At 37.4% G+C, this 26,537-nt stretch overlaps 1 protein-coding gene across 3 annotated transcripts in view; it reads left to right on the top strand.

Moving 5' to 3' along the window:
• Positions 1–26,537, top strand: part of LOC107018792 (DNA topoisomerase 3-alpha) — a 48,129-nt gene that overhangs the window by 2,539 nt on the left and 19,053 nt on the right. For 2 of the 3 annotated variants that reach the window (XM_015219369.2, XM_027916936.1), the window contains exons 2-18: positions 1,726–1,904; positions 2,005–2,077; positions 2,313–2,435; positions 2,526–2,647; positions 2,728–2,800; positions 2,895–3,011; positions 7,302–7,385; positions 10,753–10,932; positions 11,050–11,178; positions 14,928–15,002; positions 17,205–17,294; positions 17,455–17,559; positions 20,722–20,756; positions 22,753–22,882; positions 23,398–23,450; positions 23,523–23,622; positions 23,796–23,834. In XM_015219369.2, coding sequence (XP_015074855.1) covers positions 1,726–1,904; positions 2,005–2,077; positions 2,313–2,435; positions 2,526–2,647; positions 2,728–2,800; positions 2,895–3,011; positions 7,302–7,385; positions 10,753–10,932; positions 11,050–11,178; positions 14,928–15,002; positions 17,205–17,294; positions 17,455–17,559; positions 20,722–20,756; positions 22,753–22,882; positions 23,398–23,450; positions 23,523–23,622; positions 23,796–23,834 — 1,707 coding nt within the window. The remainder of the gene's footprint in view (positions 1–1,725; positions 1,905–2,004; positions 2,078–2,312; positions 2,436–2,525; positions 2,648–2,727; positions 2,801–2,894; positions 3,012–7,301; positions 7,386–10,752; positions 10,933–11,049; positions 11,179–14,927; positions 15,003–17,204; positions 17,295–17,454; positions 17,560–20,721; positions 20,757–22,752; positions 22,883–23,397; positions 23,451–23,522; positions 23,623–23,795; positions 23,835–26,537) is intronic. The other variant, XM_027916935.1, reaches the window with a different exon arrangement.

Genomic DNA, 26,537 nt, shown 5'->3' with positions numbered 1-26,537 from the left:
TTGGAAGTAACTGGTGTCTTGATTTTCTTAGAAATTGTTTTGATGGGATATTCCTAGAATAGATACACTTTCAAATGATTTGTAGAGGATGGTCTTGAATGATGAGGTCTCTTATACACTCAAATGAACTGGAAGAGAGTTTCCTCTGTGAACTCTTGTTATAAGATCCTTAACAGTGAGGGGGTCAAGTGTCAACACTACTAGCTGGCTTTGGAGACGAATATGGAAGTCAAAAGCCCACTATAAGGTTAGTTGTTTCATGTGGTTAACCACACTTGATGCTTGTCTCACACAAAACAACCTTTAGACTTTGAGGAGAGGTGTATTAATTTGTAGCCAATGTTTCATGCGCAACAGTGATGAGGAAAGAACCAACCACCTTTTTCAACAATGTCCAATTGCAAGACAGACCTGGTTGTTGTTTTTAAACCTATTCATAATCTATTTTATCATGCTGTTTACAATGAAGGATCTAGTGTTGAGCCGGGGGGTTTGGGGGATGTGCAAATCAGTGAAGATGGTGGAATATAGTGCCAACTCGTATATGTTGGGTAACATGGAAGGAAGGACTAGCAAGCTTTTTTGTAACTTTGAAATAGACTTGGGAATTCCTCCATCAGAATGATATTGTCCAGCCACCTATCCTTCTAAAACCTGATATGTATACCATTACATCCTGCCAACTTAGTGTTTTGAAAGAACTCATCTTTAAGCTTGCATATACTCTTCCATAGACCTACACCATGAGGGGATCTGGACAGCTTGGAGCACCAATGGTTTAAGACTCCATGTTTTGCCTTGATTACTTCCTTCCACATAGTTTGATACACTTGAGTGTACCGCCATAACCATTTCACGAGTAAGCATTGTTGTGAAGAGCTAAATGTTTTATGCCCGATTCTCCCAATTGTTTTGGCAGTTTGCATAGGATATCAGGTTTCTTACTTTTCCTTCTCCAATCCATAACTTTATTGGCAATTAGAGCAGCGTCTGTGATCTGCCTGTCCTTAATGAAAGCATTTTGATGATTGGGAACAGGTTTGCCCATTACACCCTTGAGCCTTTGTGCGAGTACTTTTTGCAATCTTGTAAACACTCCCAGTTAGACTAATTGGCCTATAAAATATTACAATTTTTTCGGCGTTAAAGCTTCCAAAAGTACATCCAACTATCTATACCATATATTCTTTACACTAAAAGTGCAAATAAGATAGTGAAAAATTCCTAATCTTCCTCTTTCTGCTCGTCAAGTATTCATCTAGCTCATCTCTCCAAATATACACAGTGGCGTAACCTTCCAAATGTGTTTCTCCCTCCTCCTAAACAGAAGTTCTAGACACAAATTACATACCGCCAGTATAAAACGCTTCAATAAAAAAATTTCTTTTTCTTGCCATAAAAAAACACAATTTTTTTTCTTTTTTGTGTTCCTGTCAAATATTGTTATACTTGTGTTTTTCCTTTTTCTGTTTTGTAAAGTGAACTTGGGCTGGGGTCTATTGGAACCGCCTCTCTACCTTCACTAGGTAGGGGCAAGGCTGCGTACACACCACCCTCCCTGGAACCCAGATGTGGGATTACACTGGTATGTTGTTGTTTTGTAAAGTGAAAACCAAATACAATTTTTGTCTTTTGGTATATCAAAACATTGCTCTGATTGAAATTGAGACATCATTTGTAAAAAAATATGAAAATATGGCCTAAAATATTTCTGGTAATTTATAGGATAAGTTGGATATCAAAAGGACACTGGAGGCAGAAGCCAGAAGTTGTCAGTGGATTATATTGTGGCTCGATTGTGATAGAGAAGGAGAAAATATTGCATTTGAAGTGTTGGATGTATGTAGACAAGCGAATCATAACCTTACTGTGTGGAGAGCTCGGTTCTCTGCCTTAATTGACAGGTTCTGCCAGCTAGTTGACATCTTCTTTCCATACTAAGTTTTTATGTACCACTTATGAATTGTCATTGTACTTCCTGAAAAATACTTCTGAGATCACCAGGGAAATTCACCAATCAGTGCAGACCCTTGTTCAGCCAAATCAGTTATTTTCTGATGCTGTAGATGTTCGGCAAGTGAGTTCCGTTGCTCAAGTCATTCTTATTTTAAGACAGTGAAAAACTTCTTTAGATATGAGACAACCATGTAAAGTTTGACCTTCATGTTCCTGTGGCAATTAAACTGCAGTAACATTCTTAAATAATAAAATAAGTACTAACCATTATATGTTGATAGGTGGAGCCTTTTGGTCAAGTATGATAGAATGGCCTGATTTGGTTCCTTGCTGCATTTTGCTATTTGAATTTGCAGGAGATTGATCTTCGTATTGGTGCTTCTTTCACAAGATTTCAGACAATGCTTCTGAGAGGTGCATTTGTCCTTGATTTTGCTACAGATGATAGAAATCTTGTCTTGAGCTATGGTCCCTGCCAGGTAACTAATGTATTGCATTTTCAAAAAGTTAATTTTATTTACAGTCTGAGGTGTAAAAGTTTGCATCGTACTCCATAATTTTTGCTGCAGTTCCCTACACTTGGCTTTGTTGTGGAGCGGTATTGGGAGATACAAGCACATGAACCTGAAGAATTTTGGACAATTAACTGTACTCACAACTCGGATGAAGGCACTGCTACCTTTAACTGGATGTAATGTTGCACTTGGTTCCATCATAAAATTATTTCTGAAATAGACGGTCAAGGTACCTATAATGATTTTGACTTGGCAGGCGTGGTCATCTGTTTGATTACACATGTGGAGTAATGATTTATGAGATGTGCATCCAGGAACCCATTGCAACTGTGAGCTCCAAAATGCCAATTCTCATAGCTAAGCCCAATTATACAGTAGAAATTTGAGGCTGCAAAGCTCACTTAATTATGTTGTTTTGGAAAGGTTACCAAGGTCAAACAACAGGAGAAACTCAAATACCCCCCTCATCCTTTAAGTACAATTGAGCTTGAAAAGCGTGCATCCAGATACTTCCGTATGAGTTCCGAGCAGACAATGAAGGTTAGTATTGCTCAAAAGTTTTTCATTGGAATGTCTCTTTTGCTTATGTTTATTTTTTTAGTTTTTTTGTCATGAAAATATTGCAAGTTTTTCCCTTTTCTTTTATTTTCCTCTTTGGTTTCTTTGTAAAATTGAACCCTACTATTATTTAGGTAAACTAAGGTGTAAAGTTTACATGGATCATGTGAGAAATATAGGAGAAAATTATTATTGAATTGCTTATCTACATTATTACACAAAACTCCTTTTTAGACATTATAATACCATCACTTACCAAGTAGGATACTACATACAATTCCTATTCCTATTCTTAGTAGGATTGTATATACCTATAACCATTCTAACACTTCCCTTCGAGCTAGTGCATATGGTAAAGATATGTCACCTAAGCCTAACTCAACCCCAAAAGCTAGCTCATGCGGGGAGGTACCAAATTCCCATCCCTTACCGATGTGGGACTTATTAACATACCCCCGCATGCCTAGACCTCAATTGGAGCGTGAACACTTCTAAATGGGGGTCTAACATCAGTGAACTACAAATTGGGACAAATTGGGATGGGCCTAACTCTGATACTATGTAAAGATATGGGACCTGACCTAACTCAACCCCAAAAGCTAGCTCATGAGGGGAGGTTTGTCCAAGTCTATATAATGAGATCGGATTCCCATCCCTTTACCGATGTGGGACTTCTTAACACATACAAATCATATGTACCTAGCTTGTAAATGTAATTAATACGAAGACCGCTGGTGGATTTGGAGAAGATGTGTGCAAGTTGATCACTTGACTTCACAAATTGTAATAATATCTTGATCACTTGACTTCACAAATTGTAATAATATCTCCTGAAAGTATCTTTTCTATGACAAAGTGACAATCAATCTCAATGTGCTTAGTCCTCTCATGAAACACTGGATTGATGCCTGATTATCACATACAAGTTCCATTTGACCGATTTCTCCAAACTTTAGTTCTCTCAACAACTATTTGACCCATACTAGCTCACAAGTTGCTACAACCGTTGCTTAATATTTTGCTTTAGCACTAGATCGAGCAACCACCCTTTGTTTCTTACTCTTCCACGATACTAAATTATCTCCTACTAAAACAATATCTGGATGTAGAAACTAGAACGTCTATCAAAGGGTGATCCTACCCAACCAACGTCTGTATATCCAGTGATATGGTCATGGCCTTGATCCTCGAGTAGTCCTCAATCCAGAGCTGACTTTATATATCACAAAATAAGAACAATTGCATCCTAGTGACTATTACAAGGGAAAGTCTTATACAGACTTACAATACTCACAGGAAAAGTGATGCCAAGTCTAGTCATTTTGAGATAATTCAACTTCCCTACCAACCATCTATACCTTTAAGAACTACTGAGTGGCTCCCTCTATATTGCAAAAAGTTTAACATTTGAATCCATAGGATTGTCAATAGGTCTACATCAAGTCATTCCTCTCTCTTCAAGAATGTCTAAGGCATACTTGCATTGAGAAATAACAATATGTGATCTAGATTGAACAACCTCAATACCAAGAAAATACTTTAGTGTGTCGAGGTTTTTAGTCTGGAAATGTTGAAAGTGATATTGCTTCAAATTAGTGATACCATCTTGATCATTGTCGGTGACTACAATATCATCAACATAAACAACCAACTAAATACACAAATTTGGTGAAGAATGCTGATAGAACACAAATTGATGAGCTCCACTACACGTCATGCCAAACACTTGAATTATTGTGCTGAACTTCCCAAACCAGGCTCGAGGAGATTGTTTTAGACCATAGAGTGAGCTATGCAATCGACATACTAGACTCCCATTAACAACAAAACTAAGTGGTTGCTCCATTTAGACTTCTTCCTCAAGATCACTATGTAGAAAACATTCTTCATGTCCAATTGATGAAAAGGCCAATGACGAACGACAACCATAAATAGAAAAAGACAGACGAATGCTATTTTAGCCAAGGGAGCGAAAGTGTCTCTATAATCTAACCTAAATATCTGAGTATACCCTTTAGCAACAAGGCAAGCCTCAAGTCGATCAACCTGACCGGCTGACCAATTTTGCCTGCATTAACCCAACGACAACAAACAATAGATTTACATGGAAGAAGGTAGACAAGCTCTCAAGTACCACTCGTATGTGAAGCAGACATCTTATCAGTCACAACTTGTCTCCAACCAGAATGAGAAAGTGCTTCACATGTAGTCTTAGAGAGGGAAATAAAGGGCAAAAATGATACAAAGGCATAATGGGGCAACAATAGATGATGATTACTCAAGAAAGTATAATGTGGGTTAGCATTTCGAGTGGATCATATACTTTTTTGAAGTGCAATCGGTTGGTTAGGAGTCAAGTCCGCAGTACGAGAAGGGTACAACGCATGCCATGGATCATCTGGCACTAGAGCTGGATGCAGACAACAATGATATGTCAGGAGTCGTGGCACTACAATAAAAGATGTAGAAGTATTGGTAGATTCCTAAAAGACGATTCAGGTAAGACCTTCGAGACATCAGGATGATCATAAGATGAATAGTAAGGTTGAGATTCAAAAAATGTGACATTGGCGGACACAAGGTATCAATAAGATTAGGTGAATAACAACAATACCCTTTCTGAATGAGAGTAACCAAGAATTACACATTTGAGAGCACGATGAGCTAATTTATCTTTACTTGGGGCTAAATTATGAACAAAGCACGTGCTCTCAAAGACATGAGCGGGGGTAGAGTAGAGATGTGAGTGAGGAAACAGTATGGAATGTAGAACCTAATTCTGAATAGAAGATGAGGGCATTCTATTAATTGAATAACAAGATGCAAGGACTGCATCCCCCCAAAGAAGCAACGGAACATGGGATTCAATGAGAAGGGTGCGAGTAGTCTCAATGAGATACCTATTCTTCCTTTCTGCTACACCATTCTACTGAGAGGTGTATGGACAAAATGTTTGTTAGATATGATAGGGCTCTTGTAATATGTAAAATAGGCTTGCACGCCTTAGTGTTGTTGTGAATAAAATGTTATCAGTTTCAAAATGTGTAATGTACTTGTATGCATAATTTCTAGTGTATCAAAACTTTATAATCACGTTTACTAGGGGCGTCAAAGGGGCGAGTTGAGGGGGATCAAAATAGCTTGAGCCATTAAATGATTTATAACCCAACATTACCCAATTTTACTTAGATCAAGATGGGTGACATCGCTTTCACTAAACTATGGGTCATAAGCAAACCTTCCCAAATCAAACCATTTTACCATTGATTTGTTTGTTCTTAGTACCATCGTGTTTAATTACTAAACCGATTTTTAGAAAGAGTAGATGTGTAAAGTGAGAAATATTCATAAACAATTAAATACAATTTCTATTTCAACTTGTCAAATTTTACGTATGGGCCAAATTGGGCTGCTTTAAAGCTTTTGGATTAATTTTTTTTTGGGTTGTGCCAAATTGACCAATCAACGAATGTATTTCTTACCCAACCTGGCCAACTTCAAGGGGCTCGGATGAATACGTGCTTGTTGACTAAATTTGATTTTCTCTGTTGTTTTCTGTGTTACTTCATGTGTCTCAGATTGGTTGGTGTTTGTTAGGCATTAGTAGTTTGAAAAAATGTCTACTTCCTTTCTTTGTCCCATCTAATATATAACTTCTTTTGGAAGGCCAGAATGCAAAGTGAGTGAATTAATGTTCTATCTAAATAATGAATTAATGTTTTATTTTAACCAGGGCTAATTTACTGTGAGTTACTTAATTACCCTTAAACTAGGCCTAAAATTAGAAGAGAGCAGAAATACCACAATTTGACAGCTATTAGTCTCATCCTCGATCACACCTTTACCACTGACGCTGGCTTCCGCGTTTTCAATGAAATCCGCGATCATAAAGGCCATTGACTTCTCCATCTTCGTGTTTGGGATCAGCTCAGATTCAGAAATCCTGCACCTTTATTTTGCTTCGTTCCCTTTCCGTGGCCCGATCTTGGTTTCTAAGACCTGTTGAAGCACTCCAAACTTTAAATGTTGAGAATGAAGCCTCCAAGCTCTTGCGTGCCATGTTACATCAGTGAGTCACATGAACCGCAATAGGATTATTGTTGCATATCTTATTCCAGTGTCCTTTTTCTAGGTCAGAGATTGATTGTTCTGGTTGTCAGGATTATGACATTATTTGCTTCATTGATTCGGCATGCACTTTACTATTGCTGATGCATTTCAGAACACACTTTGCTGATTAACTTCTTCTATTCTTTTTCGAGTTTTTGATAGGTGGCAGAAGATTTATATCAAAATGGTTTTATCAGTTATCCTCGCACAGAAACTGATTGCTTCTCGGATAAGACCGACTTGCGTGTGAGTTTGCTATTTCTTTTTTGATAAGCTAAGAATAAGTCACTTTGTAGGTGATGTTCTTCAAGCCGTGCCACTGGTTAAATCATTGTGATAAAAATGTGAATGGAAGATGACTTATGAAAATGCATCACTGCCACTGCCCCGTTTCACTTTTTACACGTGCAATGATGCACTATTATGTCCAATAGACCAGCTTCCCGCATAAACTCCAAAATATACTGTATTCTGTTGCTGTATGAGTCAAACTAATTCCTTACTCTTTGTGTACAATCAATGTGTGTCAACATTAATGGGAAAGAGGAAGTTTTACCAGAGATGCAGGTGGAAGCTTGGTGATAGGAAATGTACTTCTACTGATGTTACTGAAGCTTAGGTTTCTTCTTCTTCTCTCGATCCCATTATTCACTTTAAAAAATCAGACTGGCTGATCCAAACTGGTCTTTGGTTTGGTTAATAATTTCATAGGTTTTTAGTATTTTGATTATTAGTTACAGTTTGTTGTTTGAAAAGAATAACTATTGAATATACTGAAACTTTATTCTGATGGATAAAATCAATTTTTTTTTGCTATGCAAATAATATGATGCAGTAAACATTCAGTTGGGTTGGATAGAGATCATGTGGAGAGTTATTAATTATTATCTCAAATTTTATTGCCCAAGAAGTGTAAGTGAGGGAGGAAAACCGGACTGCAAAAGACAGTATAATCTATCTACCCACTTTGGTGATAGATTTATGATTTCAAGAGCCAAAGGGTGTGGCGTTGTACAGAGTTTCTGCCATGGGAACTATCTTTTGGGTATTAAAACTGGAAAGAGAAAAAAATCTCCCAGGTACATTCTACGAGGCCTATGTAGCTACAGGTTCCAGCTTCGACTTAGCTATTTTCTGGGTTTTTTTTTCTGGTGACTAAGCTGGATATTGCTGAATGGAGGCCAACACAATATTCTACAATGCTGGATTTAAGTCATACGACATCACTAAAGGCAGATCAGGGGCAGAATTCTGGTTCGAATGGGTGGAATGTAGCAGAAATTTCATGCTAGGAGTTAAGGTTAGCCTTGAAGTCTTAAAGTGGTTGGTATCTGTATTTATTGAAGCATAAAAATACAGGGTAACACAATTAAGAGATGGAAAATGAAGGACCAGTTCTCTGACTTCTTCTGCACTCTCAACTACAGCAAAAACAGGAAAGTACATAAGCTTTATTGTTATTCAAGGACAAAGCAAATCAGTCATTTTTACACGGAGAGTACATATAAAAGGGGGGGGGGGAGGACATAGCGCACAAAGTGTCAAGGTTCATCTAGAACCAGAGAAAACGTGGGAGATTCCACCCATAACCTTGTTGACTTCATCCTTCAAAGAGGCGTGCTCAAATAACATACAAACAATGATAACATATGAATCATTGGAGGCACATCAACATCAGAGAAGGATCTTCTAAGCAGATGCATTGTCGCAAGTTTCAGAATCCAACACAGGAGATGCCAACCCCAAACAACGTGAGGTGATGGGCATGCAATACTTGGAAGATTGCTTCTGGAATTAGTATTTATGCGATGAACGACGGCCAATTCCTCTTCGACTTACCTTCATGAAATGTTGCTGAACATGTCCAAACTGGAGAATGGATCTGGAAAAAATGAAGCTAAGGCTTGAATGGTAAGTCCAACCAATTGGGATGCTGGCCAGCGGAGATACAGAGGGACTGGGTATGATTCAGAGTCCTAGGGCTCCCACTGAGTATGTGGTTGTACAAGATGGTCAAGCAGATCAGCGACCAGTGCGAGTGGATTCATTGAGACAGAGGAGACAACTTTTGAAATCACCTTCACTAGGCTCGTATTAAGGTGCATGTAAATGGAAAGAGAGTTCTGAGAGAGATAGAGGTGACCAGCAAAGGTTATGTGTATATGATTCTGATAATGGGTGGAGGCACTGGTCACCTGTCAGAACAGAAAAAGTAAAGAGAAAGGTGGAGGGCTTTGGACCAGTGGATAATACAAGGTTGGAGAACATTTTCATGAAAGAGTTAGCGGATGCAAGGGGTTGCCATGTGAGTTCAGCAAAAGGTGAAGAAAATTCAAATAAAATGTCACCCAATGGTCAGTTTTAGGAGAAGGGTCCACTATGGACTGTGGCAGGTTCTATTGGATTGTGTGACCATCTCATTTTATAGTTTAAGCTGTTAACTCAAAAAGAGCATACTTCTATTATTTAATTCTATCATGTCTCAACATGCACCTGCACACATGTGCCTGATTTTTTTTTATGGGCCGAACACGTGGAATATATTGTTGTGATTTTTAAGTGGCGGTATGATTTGAACCCTCGGTCTTGCATGCTCCGTTACCACATTGAATTATGCAACCATATCATTTCAAAGCTTAAACTGTTAGAAAGTTTAATTGTAATTATTTAATTATATTATATTCAACTCCCTCTCAAATCAAAAGCAATTTTAGCCCCAGGGCTTTTGTTAGTGGTGGCAATGCAAATTGTGATGTGTCAGTAGGTGCACAACACGGCTTAGAACCCTGCCACAAACAAAAGCTTTGAATTTAAGTGGAGTAAGGTAGAGAGGTGGACACATTATCCGTCGAGTGTCGAACTTTGCACCGACGACCCACAATGATTTCTCAGTTATCAAAAGAAAAAGAAAAAACAAAAAAGAAAGAAGCCATAAGCAAATTTAATACAACTTTGGAATAGAAAGCAGTTTTCTTCTGTTTGATTCTGCATTAAATTTTGTGGGAAGTGTTCAGATTTTGTTGTGAGAGTAATTGTTTCTGGATTGTGCTGAATTGACTTCTTTTTTCCAGATCAAAAAACTACACTGGTTATAACTAAACATTTTTCTTTTGAAAATCAAAACAATTAATATTGTTTTTCAAGACATTCAGGCCCAAAGATAAGATCTTGTCAGTACTAAGGTACTTATGCTCTTAGCTCTTAAGCTTAATAACTTATACAAGAAACTTGTAACATATTAGGAGAAGTATACTCAAAACTAATACCAGCTTAGTCAATCTGAATGACCTTATTGCCTCTATTCATGCTGTAGCAGAGGGAAGAATAAGGTAGCTCAGCAAATTCAGGAAAAAGGTAGGAAAATGCTGTTTTTAGTTTTAACTTTAAATGACCGATAAAAATTCAGCAGAGAAACTTCAGCAACAACTAAAACGTGGAATTCAGTTGTGTCAGTTAACCAGAGTGCTGGTGCTGCTTTAAGTGTGATATTCACGAGGCCAGAATGCGAATTCTACACAAATTCTCTTAACTGTTCCAAATGAGTGTTGATTCTTAGAGTACACTATTTTAGGTATTATTATGAAAGTACTCAGCTGATACTTTGTGTAAACAGACAATGGTGCAAGAACAAGAAGGTCATCCTGTATGGGGCACATATGCGCAGCGCCTACTAGATCCTCAATCAGGACTCTGGAGAAACCCTAGTGGAGGTGGGCATGATGACAAAGCCCATCCTCCTATTCATCCAACTAAATTTTCTGCTGGCGAAACCAGATGGAGCCAGGATCACCATGTTAGTACTGGATCTGACACTATTCTTAGTTGGTGGCAACTTATATAGGAGTTGCTCTATGACTTCTTGTGACCTATGCTGGACTCCTTTTCTACTACTGACATTTGTTTTGTGCAGAGAGTGTATGAGTTGGTTGTTCGCCATTTTTTGGCCTGTGTTTCTCAACCAGCTGTTGGGGCTGAAACAATAGTTGAGATTGATATTGCTGGTGAATCCTTTTCTGCATGTGGGAGAGTGATACTTGCAGTAAGTTTCCGAACGATACTAGTTTCTATGTATGCATTCCTGACTGATACCACATGCTTTGAGAGCAAGCTGCCTTTTTTTTATTTGATGAGGTTGACAGTGTGCTTCCATGATCATAATAAAGGGAGCATATAACATGCTACTTTTCTAAATTGCTTTCTAAGTTCTTGTTAAATACAAGAAAATGGACCAGTTTTGTAGTATTATTCCAAGAACAACAGCTATTCGTAGGCATACAAGTAAATCTGTCTAAGGAAAAAAATCAGAAAAAATTCTAAATATCTCTACCTATGATTTTGCTATGTATACTATATGTAGACAGTAGACATGTGTATGTACATTTTGCAACACTTCCCCTCAAGTTGGAGCATAGATATTAATCTAGTGTTATCAAAGGCGAAAAGCGCAAAAAAAGCTCTAAGGTCCGTGGGGCTTTAAGTGCAAATAAAGCGCGGGCTTTAATGAAAAAAGGCGCAAAGGGAGAAAAAAATACAAATATATATGTTTAGTCCACGACTAATAATTATAAACATGAATGACACATTTATGACCAAAGAAATTGAATTTTTTTTATGATCAAGTGAAATATCAATTGTTTAGTGTCACTTCTTCACAGAGGCTCATTGGCAAGGAAATTTTTGCCTCATAACCTTTGATGACAATGCCGAAGCGCTCAACATGTTTTGAGCCTCGCTTCAGGGCTTAAGCGTGCTTAAAGCACACCTTTGATAACACTGTATTAATCATGCTCAATTTCGTTACAAAGATATTCCACCTGATTTCAATTTAAAGCCTTTGTAAATATATCACCCAATTGCTCCCCTGTCTTCACATAGCTGGTGGAAATCATGGCCTCTAGAATCTTCTCACGGATAAAGTGACAATCAACCTTGATATGATTCGTTTGTTCATGGTACACCGGATTTAAGGCAATATGCTAAGCAACTTGATTATCACACCAAAGTTTTGCTGGAGAAGAAGGCTTCAAACCAACCATAGCTACAAGGTGATCTATCCATCACATGTGGATTGAGCCATAGCTCTATACTCGAATTCTGCATTAGAATTAGATACTCCATTTTGTTTCTTACTCCTCCAAGATACCAAATTTCACCTAAAAATACACAATAGCCAATAGTAGACCGTCTATCGATTCTTGATCCAACCCAATTAGCATTTGCAAGACAATCAACACGAGTATGCTCGTAATCACTATACAATATGCCAAGGCCAGGAGCTCCTTCAAACGAAACAAGATTTGTTACGAGGCTGCTCAGTATTTGACTGTTGGTACATACATGAATTGACTGATAATACGAACTGCATAGGCAATATATGGACGGGTCAAGTGAGGTAGTTCAATCTCCTAATAGCCTTTTGTATCTTTCTGGATCATCAAACAGATCAACATCATCCTTAGTAAGATGTACATGAGGAACCATTGGTGGGCCACAAGGCTTAGCTCCCAACTTTCCAGTTTCTGCAAGTAGGTAAGTACGTACTTTTTTTAGGACAAGAAAATCCCTTTCTTGCTTCTTGTTACTTCTACACCCAAGAAGTATTTCAACTTCCCTAAGTTTTGGTATGGAACTTGGCGTGTAAAAACTTCTTCAGAGAAGAAATCAATGATCACAATTGCTCTTTTCAACCCAAATTCTTAAAGTACGTCGCTAAATTTTCCAAACTAGGAATGAGGACTCTACACACTTACCCCTTGAGCAACAAACCTACGTGGTTGCTCCATATGAACCTCTTCATAGAGATCACCATAAAAAAACATATTCTTGATATTCAACTGATGTGAAGGCCAATGCTGAGAATTTGCTTATGGAATAAACAAGGTGAGCTTGTTTACTAGGGAGAAAGTGTCGAAATAATCGACCCCATAAGTCTGAGTATAGCCTTTAGCCACAAGTCTGACTTTAAGTCTAGCGAGAGAACCATCAGGATCGGCAAAAACCCAGTTGCATCTTTCTACCTTATTTCCTTTGGGTAAATAAGATGAAAATCAAGTTAGTCATATAGAATGTAAGGGTAGAAACTTGACTATATGTCATAGATAAAATTCAAGTTAGTCACATGGAATGTAAGGGGACTGAATGACAAGGACAAAAGAAGATTGGTTAAGGGTGTGATGGAGGGGCGGAATGAAGACATCATTTGGATTCTTTGGTGAGTTTCTGGATAGAAATGAAATATGCAGATAACTTTAAGATATGAAGGACATCTTTAAGTATCAAGGATTTTCCAAGTGGTATATTTCTTTGTCCAGCTACAGTAATAATTGAACCATCAACTGAAGTTATTCTTTTTAGCTAGGACAAGGGGAATATGATTTGAAGAGATGAGAGAGACTGGTCATGTGATCAGCTGCCACGGAATCAACAACCCACGTTGGAGAAAGTTTGTCTTAGACATTAGTTATAAAAGAGTAAGAAATACCTGAGAAGGCCAATGAACAACTACACTGGAATTTCACTGTTCAAACTGTGGCAGGTTTTCCTTAATCTCAGAGGCATTTCCTGGGGTATGCCTAGTAAGATTGATGAGACTCTTTTCAGTTGGGAGGAGGCTGGAGTTGAGGCTACAAACAGAGCAAAAAGAGAAAGATGGAGGATAATACCTGCTTGTATATGGTGGACTATATGGAGAGAGAAATGATAGATGTTTTGAAACTAGGGACAACAACCTGCAGGAAGTCAAGCTTAAATGTATTTTGTTATTCTGTTTTTGGTGTACAAATGTCTACTCCAATGAGACTGAGTCAATCATAGATGGTTTTGGGTCCATCTAGTTCCTGGTTTAGCATTGGAAGGACTTTAATCTTTTTCTTCTTTTTGTAAACATGTTTTTTCAGTACTACCTAAGTACGGACTCAAATACAATGTTACTAGTGTCAAAAAAAAAAACAAACAACCTGTTGAAGCTAAATGTTGCAAATCTTGAGTTGAAACTGTAGAGTTCTCTACGGTTGCAGAAATAATTTGAGAGACTGGAGTATTTGCGGCAGTACCATTTTCAGACATGGTTTGAGCAGATAAAGATAGCAAAATAGGATTTTTCAAGATAGGTAGAATTAAATTGGTACCATGTGAAATTAGATTGTTGAATAATTTCATTCATATGTTTCTATGTCATATACATGACTTTATATATACATAAGAGATTGTGGAATAAAATCACCTAAATTCCATGAAATGTGGGATTATACAAAATCGTATATTTTACATTAAGAGAGAATCATATCAGAGATATGCTATACTAGCTTACCATAATTATCCTAATCCTAAGATCTTAGAGGATCATATCTTGATATGAAGAATATCTTTCCATCTTAGAAGATCATATCTTGATGTCGAGAATATCTTCTTGGAAATCCTGGATCAGCCAACAGTTTGATTTACCAATAATGGTGGAAGAAGAAAATTTAACTGTTATATTGTTTTTATTTCATTTGAATGCTCTATTTTTTTCATATTTTAAGCCAAATCTCAATTCATAATATCTTCTGTTTTCTTAAACTGGACCAATTTGTACTTTGAGGATAGACTTGCTACATCTATTTAGAAACCAATACCCGGAGGCTGGAGGATGTTAATTATTTTTTCTCCTTTCTGAAATTTGTTTTGCGCTCTACTCTAACTCAATCATGTAATTTTTTCACTTTAAACAAGATATTGTAGAGAACTAGTGCAACTGCAATCCTAACTGGCTATTTCTAATAAATTATCATTTTCCTTGTATTCCAGAAAAACTACCTTGATGTATACCGCTTTGAATCATGGGGAGGTTCAGTGATCCCCACATACAGTTTCGGCCAACAGGTTGGTTTGTGCTCTCTTTGTTTATATCCAAAAAACAATTTATTATTCTATTTATGACATTGCAATTAAGCAATGGTGAGGCTAAGCAGGCACTTTTTGGTGAGTTCCTCTGCAGTATTTTGATTATCATCTTCCCTATGACAAGCTTTATTGTTTGAAGCCATTTCTAAGTAAATTCTATACAACTTCTATTCTGTAACTGCAAATTAAAAAATGAACCTTTTTGTCAAAAATTAAAGAATGAACCTATTGCCTGTGGGGCTGACAGCTGACTTGATATGTAATCTTGATGTGTCCTTTTGAACTCAGACTTGATTCATAATTCTCTTAAGAAATATGAGTTCTCTTGCACTATTCTTTCCTTTATTACTTCTGGCAGTGGTAAGTGGCTACATTTTTTTTTGATGACTGTGGTGTCCCACGCACTTCAACTAATTCCACGGGATACCTGCCACCTCTCACCACTAACAAATACTTGGTATCTATGTCCACCAAGGCTAGGAAAGATGAGAAGAATCACCTAGGTTCTTTTGTCTCCACTGAGTTTTGAACCCGAGGTATCACGGTCCTCAACCACTTCATTGACCACTAGGCCACACCCTTGGGTATGGTAGGTGTCTAAATTTGACAAAATTGCCTAAAACATTTCCTTCCTTTCTAGCCCTTCCTTCCCCCCTCTTGATGTTCCCCTCTCAAATAATTTAGGAAAATTTGAAAATCAATCCTCCTATATGAATGTATCTGCAGTTTATCTCCTAGCTGCCTTATTGTGAAATTGCTCATCTTGTTTATGCACCAAAACTGAATTTGATATCATTACTTTTATTATTGAGCAGTTAATGTTGGTGTTGACTAAGCAAGTTGGTGAGCTTTTAGTTGAATCTGCCAGGACTTGAATAGGGGAGGGGTTCAATAAATCATAAGATTTAGTGGATACTGCGCAACTTTGAGTTGACTGAGGTTGATCGCTGAAGTTGGAGTGTGTACAAGAAGCCAAAAGGTAGCTCAAGGGGTATAGATAGATGATACTTGATTGAGAGGGGGATAATGGGGGAAGATGAAAGTGGAGGCAGTGGTGGGATTAGCGAAGGGCCTGTCAGTAGTTTCAATGTTTAGTGATTTTTTATTGGCAAAACAGGGTATGAGCCGGTACAAAATAGTTATACTAGAGTATGCATCACCTATAGGAGGAGAGAGGTTCTCTCAAAGTGCATCGAATGGTCTATAAAGTAAATTGCATGTGCTTGAGGAAGAGTAAAACATAATACAATCCACCTCTCCTGCTTGAGCTTGGCTGTTTCCTTTTATTTTGGGAGTTTTTCTTTTAATTCCCATCTTACCACTTAAAAGTCAATTGCATCATGTGTATGCTACTGTTAGTGATAATAAAAATTCTCTTCATCTTACTTTTAATTGAGTGAGGAACCATTTAAGGTTCTTGTGGGATATCTTTAGTTGATTTGGCATATCTTGGGTGTTGCCAAGGTCAGTGGAAGAGTTGTTATTCAGCTGGAAGACTGGAGCTAGGACAAGAAGGCACAAGGCTTGGAATGTAATTCCCTTGCGTGGATGTGGATCATTTGGAAGTAGAGAAAGAGGGAAGTTTTTGAAGGGGTGGAGACGAGCTTTGCTCAATTAAGGAGTGGTCTTCAATCCCTTATTTACTTTTGGTGCACCCATGTTGTTCCTAATTATATAGAAGATTGACTGACATTTGGAGAAAACCTTCTTTTGTAGGTTTCTTCTTTTTGGTATACCTCTTATATATGACCAAGATGGCCTTGTATTATTAATGAGATCTATTACTTTATCCAAATACAATAAAATGCAGCAACAGTTTGAAAACCTATGCTAAATTTGCAGTTTTAGTTGAGCCAAGGGACTAATTCTGTTTATTACAAGTTCAGGTTCACAGTAGGCATAAAATCTGTGAAATTCGGCATATATGCTGACAATCCATTTCTGCCTGCATATTGTAATGTTTGATATATCTTGATGAAATGGTCCATATTTGCATATACAACCTTCCATGTCGAGAGATCATATTGGAAATTCTTTCCACATACATCAGATAATTTACATGCACTCTAGGAAAACAAAGCTTGTGTAAAGAAATGAGTTATTCAGTTATATAGATTATCTCCTGTTTTCTTGCTGCAAGATGCTTGAACACATGTACCTGTTTGCTGTTGTAAAGTGCAGTTTACTCCAACTACTTTGACACTTGATTCAGGAGTTACAAGACCTCCTCCCCTTTTAAGTGAGGCTGATCTATTGGGTTGTATGGACAAGGTATGGATTCTGTGATGCTAGTTTGTTTTTTCAGAACAGCGTTAATCATTTTTTATGATAAACAGTGTGTTTTCATGTGCCTGACCTTCAGTATTAATAGGTTTTCCCAGAAAATGATTACATGGATTTTCATCTATTTCCTTATTGTTTTTTCTAATAGGCTGGCATTGGAACAGATGCAACAATGCATGATCATATAAAGAAACTACTTGATCGATTTTATGCAATTAAGGACTCAAACACTCGATTCTCGCCAACTAAACTAGTAATATCCTTACTCAACTAAATTATTTATTTTCTTATGTGTATTATTTTTTTTTCTTTTTCAGATCTTCCATTTACTTTTCTCACTTGTGTATATATTGCTTTGATTAGAAATAAGTAAACTTCATATAATCATAGTAAAATTTACTTTGGAAAGTAAATACATTAAATAGGGGAAATTCATGTTTCCCCTTCAATCTTTTCTTGAAGTACTTTGTTCTTCCTTTTATGAGAGCTTCTATAGAAGTATCAGTTAGTGGAAGTACATGACATTTCAGTGTCTATAAAAAGAGAGGGAGTGTCAAATTAAGATATTTTTTGTTTGAAACTGGTAACTTTGTATATTACTACAACCAGTACATAGGCAGTACTGAGCCATATTTACAATAAGATCATCAAATTAAGATGTTCATCTTTCTCATTCAGCAACAATCATGTATTCAGTGCATGTCTCGGTTTTCCTACTTCCTACTTTTACTGGTAAATGTGTCTCGTGGATCCTTCTCCCTTAAATTTCTCTGGTAAAGAAATGATCAACCTTTTACTGGTTTTGTATTAGAGGTTTGAATTACATGCTGCAGGTCCCTTTTCGGTTCAATGTGGTATACACCGGCATTATTCTTTTCCCGAATGAATTAGTAAATATCATGCAATACAAAGCATAACTGGAGTTTCACAAACTCTATTCATGCACTTGTCACCATCCATATTTTATTAGTATACATTTACCTGAAACTTTTTTAGGATAACCGTGGTGGCCAGGCCAGCCACCTTGACTTATTCCACGGGGTACCGAGTAACTCTGGTCTCCAAAGCTTGTACTATCAACAGTTAGTCCGGACCACAAAATACCTTCTTCATCTATCAGCAAACTTGTTTCCATTCTTGGTAATTCACCAATACCCACTTGATCTTCTTCTTGGTCTCTGCCTAAATCTTATAATCTTCTGGAAGCCTCATTTGTGCATATCGAACTGCAAAACTTCCCGGAAAACTCATCTCAGAACATGGTCTAATGTTTTCTCTCCTGTTCTCTTTATTGGAGGGTGAATTGCTAGAGAGATGAAGACAACATTTGTCATTAAGAAGATTTACGATTCCTTTGATTCTGACTGTTACATTACATCATGCGTAAGTGTAACAATAAATTCCTCCAGAGTTGTTTCTCCTTTTGACATGTGTTGTTGTTGCTTCTGTATCTGTAGAATATCGGTGGTTCCATTTTTGTTCTCTGTCACATTAGGATCAGTGGTGGACCCAAGATTTTGGTCAAGCAGAATCAATTAGACAACAAATTATGAATAACGTGATGGTCGACAATAAGGATTACTGTGTACAACAAAGTGAATTTTATATGTTTATCTTGTTTGTTTTTCCAATAATGCCCATGAAAACTTTTATTTGAATATGTATATAGACAGAATCTGGTCAGCTAAAAGACTAAAGTCTTCAATTTTGACTTTTATTTTTATTCTATAATTATTTAATAACAGTAACAATTTAGTAATTCTGAAATACCATAAAAATTAAATAAAATAAAATGCTAATTTACTAAAACAATAAATAAATAAAAATATAGAATTGCACCCAAGGGTGTGGCCTAGTGGCCAATGAAGTGGTTGAGAACACTGAGGTCTCAGATTCAACGGAGACCAAAAACACTAGGTGATTCTTCCCTTCTGTCCTAACCTTCGTGGCAGAGTTACCTGGTACATGTTGCTAGTGGGGGAGGTGACATGTCTTCCATGGAATTAGTCGAGGTGTGCGAAAGCTAGCCGGGATAGCAGGTCATAAAAAAATAAAATAAAATATGGAACTAACCTCACGTTCATGTATCCCAAAAAATGGAAGACAACTTTACAACATATAAAGGTATTATAATACACAAAATAAACCGTAAATACACAAGTTTACACATACAAGTTAACTTTCAAAAGTTATTATTTACAAACAATACATAATGTAGTGTAAATTGTAATAAAATGTGACCCAAATAAATAACTAAAAAGAAATTGTGACACAACAATTTTAACATATTATTAATTGAACTAATTTAACATAAAAAAGATAAAAGAAATGAAGCTAATAAACTAAACTAGTATACTGTGGTACTCCCTTGCAGAATATTGTTCTAATGTAGTACTAACATACTTGTGACCGAAAAATATTTAAAATGCATCTTGACTGTGCACAAGTAGGCTCGAACCCATGTCCTCAATGATGAAATGACTTTGCTTGGCCACTAAGCCAACCTTCATTGATGTGTCAAGCAGATTCATTCAGTCTTGGATATTCGTTTCAAGTATAAATGCTCATATGTAAGTAGCAAAAATTTTCAGCAAAGCGGGTTTTGTTGAATTACGATGTGGGTCCGTCCCTCATTAGGACTGGTTTCTAAATGTTAAAGAACGACAAAAGTCCCACATCGGTGGTTAATGAGATAGGTGGACTCCTTATAAGGCTTGGGCAATCCTCCTCCTTTTGAGCTAGCTTTTGGGGTGTGAGTTAAGCCTAAGACTTAATTTCACATGATATCAGAGCAGGGCCCGTCTCACCCGATGTTGGGCCCCCAAAAAATCAAAATTGCCCACGTATCAGATGCTAAACACTGGGCGTGAGGTGAGGTGTTAAAAAATGACAAAAGTCCCACATCGGTGGTTAATGAGATGGGTGGAATCCTTATAAGGCGTCGGAAATCTTCCTCCCTTTGAGATAGCTTTTGGGGTCTGAGTTAGACATAAGACCTAATTTAACACACTAAAATTGGCAAAATTACAGGAAATAGGCCCGGATGGATGGAAAACACTTTATCTGGTTTGACTTGCTCAATATTTTTAGCTGCTGATATGATGCAGTGATATGGCTTCTTTTTTCTAATTTTTCAAATAAACCAATGACATAATGTGAAGCAACTTGTTCAACACTGGTACTTGTTATGGATAATAATGGAAGAAAACCTTTTTTCTTATTAGAAAACATATTCTCTCTCCTTTTCCTTTTTGAGAAAATAAGTTGGTATTTTTGAGCTTCCAATATGTTTGTAAGCTGCCTACTGCTGTTATAGCCTTGGTTTGCTCTCTTCTCAGCTACTGTATGCAGTTCTCTTCGCATCTTCTTCACATTTCTGAATTAATCTCTTCATAAGGAGTTTTCTTAAATCCAGGGGGAAGCACTAGTAATGGGATATGATGATATGGGGTGAGTACTCAGATCTAACTTGTTTTTCTTGTACTCTTGTCTCGATTTCATCATTGAGCTGTTGTTCTTATTCTTTTCTGATGATTATGCAGTTAATAACATACTAAACCGTGTTTCTTTGGGGGGGGGGGGTGCACCTGGAAAATATAATATTCCAAGCTTTCTATTGTGTTCTACATAAAACCATCTTTTCCCTCACTAGATGGATGAACTATGACAGGGTAATGTTAGTAACTAATTGACATGGTATTCCATTTCGGAAGTCGTCTTCCTGGGATTAGGTTGTGCGTCATAACTGGCATGCATTTGCAATTACTTTTCCTAAGATTACCTTGTATGTTTCAAAATCAGTTGCTGCATAAACATGTTTAGAAACCTTATGTACTGTGCAAGTGAAATTGTTGCCAACTAGCATTCCTTTCATATGGTTCATATATAGTCTCTGGCTTTTTTAGATCCAATGATGGCTTACACTTACTCAAAGTGTCAAAACTTAGTGCTCGACATTATAGTTAAATTTCCAAAATAGTTTAGGTAAAACTGAGCAGCTGTTATCCAGTTGAGTATAGCAGTTCTATGCTTGATATCAGATGCATCTGCTGAAATTTCTCTTGCTCAGATCATTTCACTGAGACTCAAAAAGTATGTTGCTCAAACAACCTAATACTTTTTGATGATTATGTTCTTTTTAAGTTGACACATTGTTATCATGGAAAACATTTGTTCTAAAGTCAATGTGGAATATAGCCTTAGTGAGTAACCCGAGGTATCCCTTTGGGAAAGAGGGAATACCTCTTAAACACAAATATGCAGAGCTCGAGCTATAGATGCACATTCTGGTAGCAATTAATTGGGATAGCTTGATTAGTGAAACTGTTTGATCTGATGGATTGGGGACATCTTTTTGGCAAAGGAAGAACTGACAGCAAATAATGCCCTTCCCTTAAAACATCAAAGATTATGTTACTTATATTTTTCAATTCCCCTCAAACTTCCTGTGGAACAGCGGTTGGAATTGGTGTAGCCTGTAGGCAGTTTCTTTGCGGCTAGCTACTGAGTACGTGAAAAATGATGTCAGCCTCTAGTCTCCAAGAAATTAAGATTTAGTTGCAGTGCAGTTATGGTATGTTAATGCAGATTGTAGTGCATTGGATGTAGGTTAGAAGTCGAGGCAGACATTGGTAATAGCGCATGTCACTCTAAAAGTGTCTTCCAGTTGAGTAAGGAGTTCTCGCTTTCCTGCCCCAAGTTCTTCTTGTCCGAGCTGTATAAAACTTCATAAGCAATCTGAATGTTACATTCATCAGGCTCTTGAGTTAGAGCCACATCATTAGAAGTGTTAATAGACCCTCAAATGAGTTGATATGTAGTCTGGTGAGCTCTTTAAGGTTTTTCAATTTTCTTTCCAACTTGAATAGAAATAGTGTTCTGCAGACTTCAGAATTGATGGTCAAGCATCATTGAAAGAAAGCAAAGACTAAAAAGATTTCACTAGCTCCATGTCGCATGTTGTGCTAAAGCCATTTGGCATTGTTTTCTTGGCCTAATATTACTTGATAAGAACCACTGTGTTCTTATGTACAATGAGGCAGAAAGAACTACAGAGTACAGCTACCAACTTCTGGCCCTACGATATTTCCTTCAACTTCTCTGATCTATAAAGAATAAAGAGCACGGTGACTTTAAACCTTGGTGTCAGAGGAAGCAGAAAGCTTTCTAGAAAACCATTTATTTGATTGTTAAAACCTAACACATTGCACCAGGGTATTTAATAATCATATTTCTTATCAAAGTTGTTATCTGAACTAAACAAATTTATGGTTCATCTTCCATCATATTAGCTTTAGGTGATTAACATTTGTTCATGTTGTCTTCACATTTTTCTTCTAAGCTTGATTGTGTTGTTGCAATGCACTAACATTTATATTATTACATTAAGTACTGGCTTGCAATACGTAGGTAACTTACCTTTTGTTCTTTTCTTTTTCTATTACAGTTATGAACTATGGAAACCATATCTCCGGGCTATGATGGAATGCGATATGAAAGCCGTTAGCACTGGAACCAAGAGAAAGGCTGAGGTTCTAGAAACTTGCTTGCAGCAGATGAAAGCTTGCTTTTCAGATGTAAGTCAATTTTTTTTAAGTAAATACCGATGCTTTTCAAGATTTTGTATCTTCTCACATAAAAAAGAGGAACCTGAACTGTCATCTACTTCGTTAGCTTAAACTGTTAGGGAAGGGAGAGTTCTGTTGACAACCATCGCGTCTAACCTAGTTGCGTATTGTTTCTCCTTAAGGCATGTGAGGTACCTATACCCAATATCAGCTCCAAGATCAAATCAAACAGTGACCTCACCTGATTTCCAATGATTAAGATGTTAGGGTGACCATTCTGTTTATTAGAGTCTTCAGCCTCCTGCTGGTGGTCCTACAAATTGAATTTTGGGATAAGACAAAAGTGCGTAGATCTTAAATAATTATAGCTAAACTTTGCTGGAAATGAGCTTCACTACATTCTTTTCCATGGACAAAGGTATTCTTATGCTAAGATAATAATCAGAATGAGACACACTGCTTCTTTGTACCATTAGGTTCAAGGCACTTCTTTTCTTTTTATGTACTCGGAGAAACTTTTGCAGGCCAGAACAAACAAAGGAAAGCTCCTTGAAGCCATGGCTATCTTCTTTGAAAGGTATGTCTTTTGCTTGCTTTGCTTATGCCTGGCTCATTCCTTAGATTGCCTGAAAAAATTGTGGCTCTGCAGATCAAACAGATCCAGCAGTGGCGAGCAACAAGCAGTTGGAGCTGTTGTTCGGAGATGTGGACTTTGTCTAGAGTCAGATATGGTGCTCAGACAAAAGCCGGTAATAGCTTATCTGTTGCATGAATTCATCTATTGGCTAGATTGGAATATATGAGAGTTGCATGCTTAAGGATGTTATGTCTGATTGCACTTCTTAAGTCAGCTGCTTCTCATTTTCTAATTGAATTTTTCCTACCTTACGCATGTTTTTGATAAAATTCTCATTTAATGCAGGACGGTAACTTCATGGTTGGTTGCTTGGGTTACCCACAAGTAGGTGCTTTTCCTGTAATTCTGTTCAATAGCTATCACAGAAATTTTGCACAACTGTTTCTAGAGAGCCTGTAATTCCTGAATACTGAATATATAAGACCATTGTTGAACCAAATTTACTTATACTACAATTCAGTAGCTGCGTTCCGTTTAGCTGGTTCTCTGCCAAAGTTCTGGTACCTTCTCTTGCAATTCTTGCTAGGCAATCAATCTGAATTCTATTGTGGGACAAAAGATCATGGAAAGGGGAGATGGTGGAATATGGAAACCAATCAATTACTTGTAAATTATGTGGAGTTAATCAAGAACTAACTTGGTTTCTCACAGCAGTCTATGCATCCTGTGATAGAAATGAAAGAATGGAGTTGTGGGAAGAATTAGAAGCTATGAGGAGTCTCTGTGAAGGGCCTTGGGTAGTATGTGGGGATTTCAGTACTACTAGATTTCCTTTGGAGAAAACCAACTGTATCAGGCTTTCTAGAGCCATGATGGATCTGTCCAGTTGTATCAACAAATTGGAGTTGATTGACCCTTCTTTATTTGGGGGCTCATACACTTGGAGAGGAGGGGCAAATCATAGGAATGCATCCAGGATTGACAGATTTTTATACTCGTTCCCATGTGATGAAATGTTCCTTCAAATTAGGCAATGTACTTTGCCTAGCTTGGGGTCTGACCATAATCCCATCATCTTAACTTGTGGGGATAAGGCCTTCAGGAGATCCTATTTCAAGTTTGAAAAGTGGTGGCTTAATGTAGAGGGTTTCAAAAGTAAAGTTCATGGATGGTGGAGCTCCTTTGAAGTGCTAGGAAGACGGACTACAAACTAGCTACTAAGTTGAGGTTGCTTAAAACAAAACTGAAGGAATGGAGCAGAGAGAATAGGGGGAACTGGAAGGCAAGGAAGGAGCAAATTTTGAGTCAGATAAGGGACATGGAAGTTACTGAAGAGACTAGATCTCTTACTGGTGATGAACAACTTGTAAAGGTACACTTGGGCATGGAATACGAGGAGGTGGCAAAAAATGAAGAAATTTTTTGGAGACAGAGGTCTAGAATTCAGTGGATCAAGAATGGCGATAAAAGTACGAAGTATTTCCACAGAATGGCAACAACTAACACGAGAATCAACACCATTGATTCATTAAAGATTAATGGAGAGTTATTCTCTGAGCCGGCGGAAATCAAGAACTCTATGTGGATTTTTACCACCATTTGTATAAGGAGGTAGAAAACTGGAGACCTCACTAAATATTCTTAACATACAGAGAATAACAATGGAGGAGCAGAGCTGGTTATCTTGAGAATTTAGTGAGGATGAGGTGCTAGAATATAAGATTGTGTGCTTGTGATAAAGCACCTGGGCCTGATGGTATACCATGGCCTTCTTTCAGGCATTCTGGGAAACTATATAGGAAGATCTGATGCAGATCTTTCCAACACTTTCACTGTCACCAAAGTTTTGAGAAGAGTTTCAATGCTACCTTTGTGGCTCTAATTCCTAAGAAGGTGGGGGCAAATGATCTAAGAGACTTCAGACCAATCAGTCTCATTACTGGGGTTTATAAAATAATTGCCAAAGTGTTGACGGAAAGGCTGAAGAAGGTGATAGACAAGCTAGTCAACAAAAATCAAATGACTTTCATTAAAGGGAGACAAATAATGGATGCTGCTTTAATTGATAGTGAATGTATTGATACTAGGAGTAGAGGAGATGTGTCGGGTGTAATGTGCAAACTGGATATTGAAAAAGCCTATGACCATCTTAATTGGGACTTCCTGATCAACACTCTTAGGCAAATCGGTTTTGGCCCTACATGGCTCAAGTGGATTGTGTTTTGTATTAAAACCACCAAGTTCTCCATTTTGGTTAATGAAGAACCTGTAGGTTTTTTTCATGCGGAAAAAGGTCTTAGACAAGGTGACCCTTTGTCCCCTTTCGTGTTTATCATTGCCATGGAAGGGTTGGACAGTTGATGAGGAGAGCTTTTCTAAACAACTGGATTAGGGGTTTCAGAATAAAAAACAGGATTAATAAGGTGATGGATATGACTCATTTACTGTATGCGGATGACACAATAATATTTTGTGAAGCCGAGCAGGAACTACTCTGTCACATCAGAATTATTCTGGTAATTTTTGAGGCATGCTCTGGACTTAAAGTGAATTGGAGGAAAAGTAGCATTTTTCATATTAAAGAGGTCCAACAGATTCAAGCTTTGGCTAATATATTGACGTGCAAGATAGAGAGGTTGCCTACCGTTTATCTAGGTATGCCATTGGGTGCTAAGCATAAAGCAGTTAGCATCTGGGATGATGTACTAGGAAAATCAGTGAAAAGACTGGCACTTTGGAAATCTCAATATCTATTCTTGGGGGGAAGAGTCACTTTGATTAATTCTGTTTTAGACTCTTTGCTAAAATATGTGATGTCACTTTTTTCGATTCCCGGCAAGGTAGTCAAAGCAATAGACTCATTGATGAGAAACTTCCTTTGGCAAGGTAACAAGATTGAGAAGAGCTACAACTTAGTTAAATGGATGGCGGTCCAACAATGCAAAAGACATGGGGGTTTGGGAGTAAGAAACCTAAAAGGTACACAACAACAACTTACTCACCAAATGGTTGTGGAGATACAATTTGGAAGATCAAGCTCTATGGAAGGAACTCATTCAACACAAGTATGGTCAGGAAGATCAATGG

This window comes from Solanum pennellii, chromosome 5, assembly GCF_001406875.1.
Source record: "Solanum pennellii chromosome 5, SPENNV200".
Lineage (NCBI taxonomy): Eukaryota > Viridiplantae > Streptophyta > Magnoliopsida > Solanales > Solanaceae > Solanum > Solanum pennellii.
The sequence above is the reverse complement of the archived record's forward strand: the minus strand, read 5'-3'. Positions and strand labels throughout refer to the sequence as shown.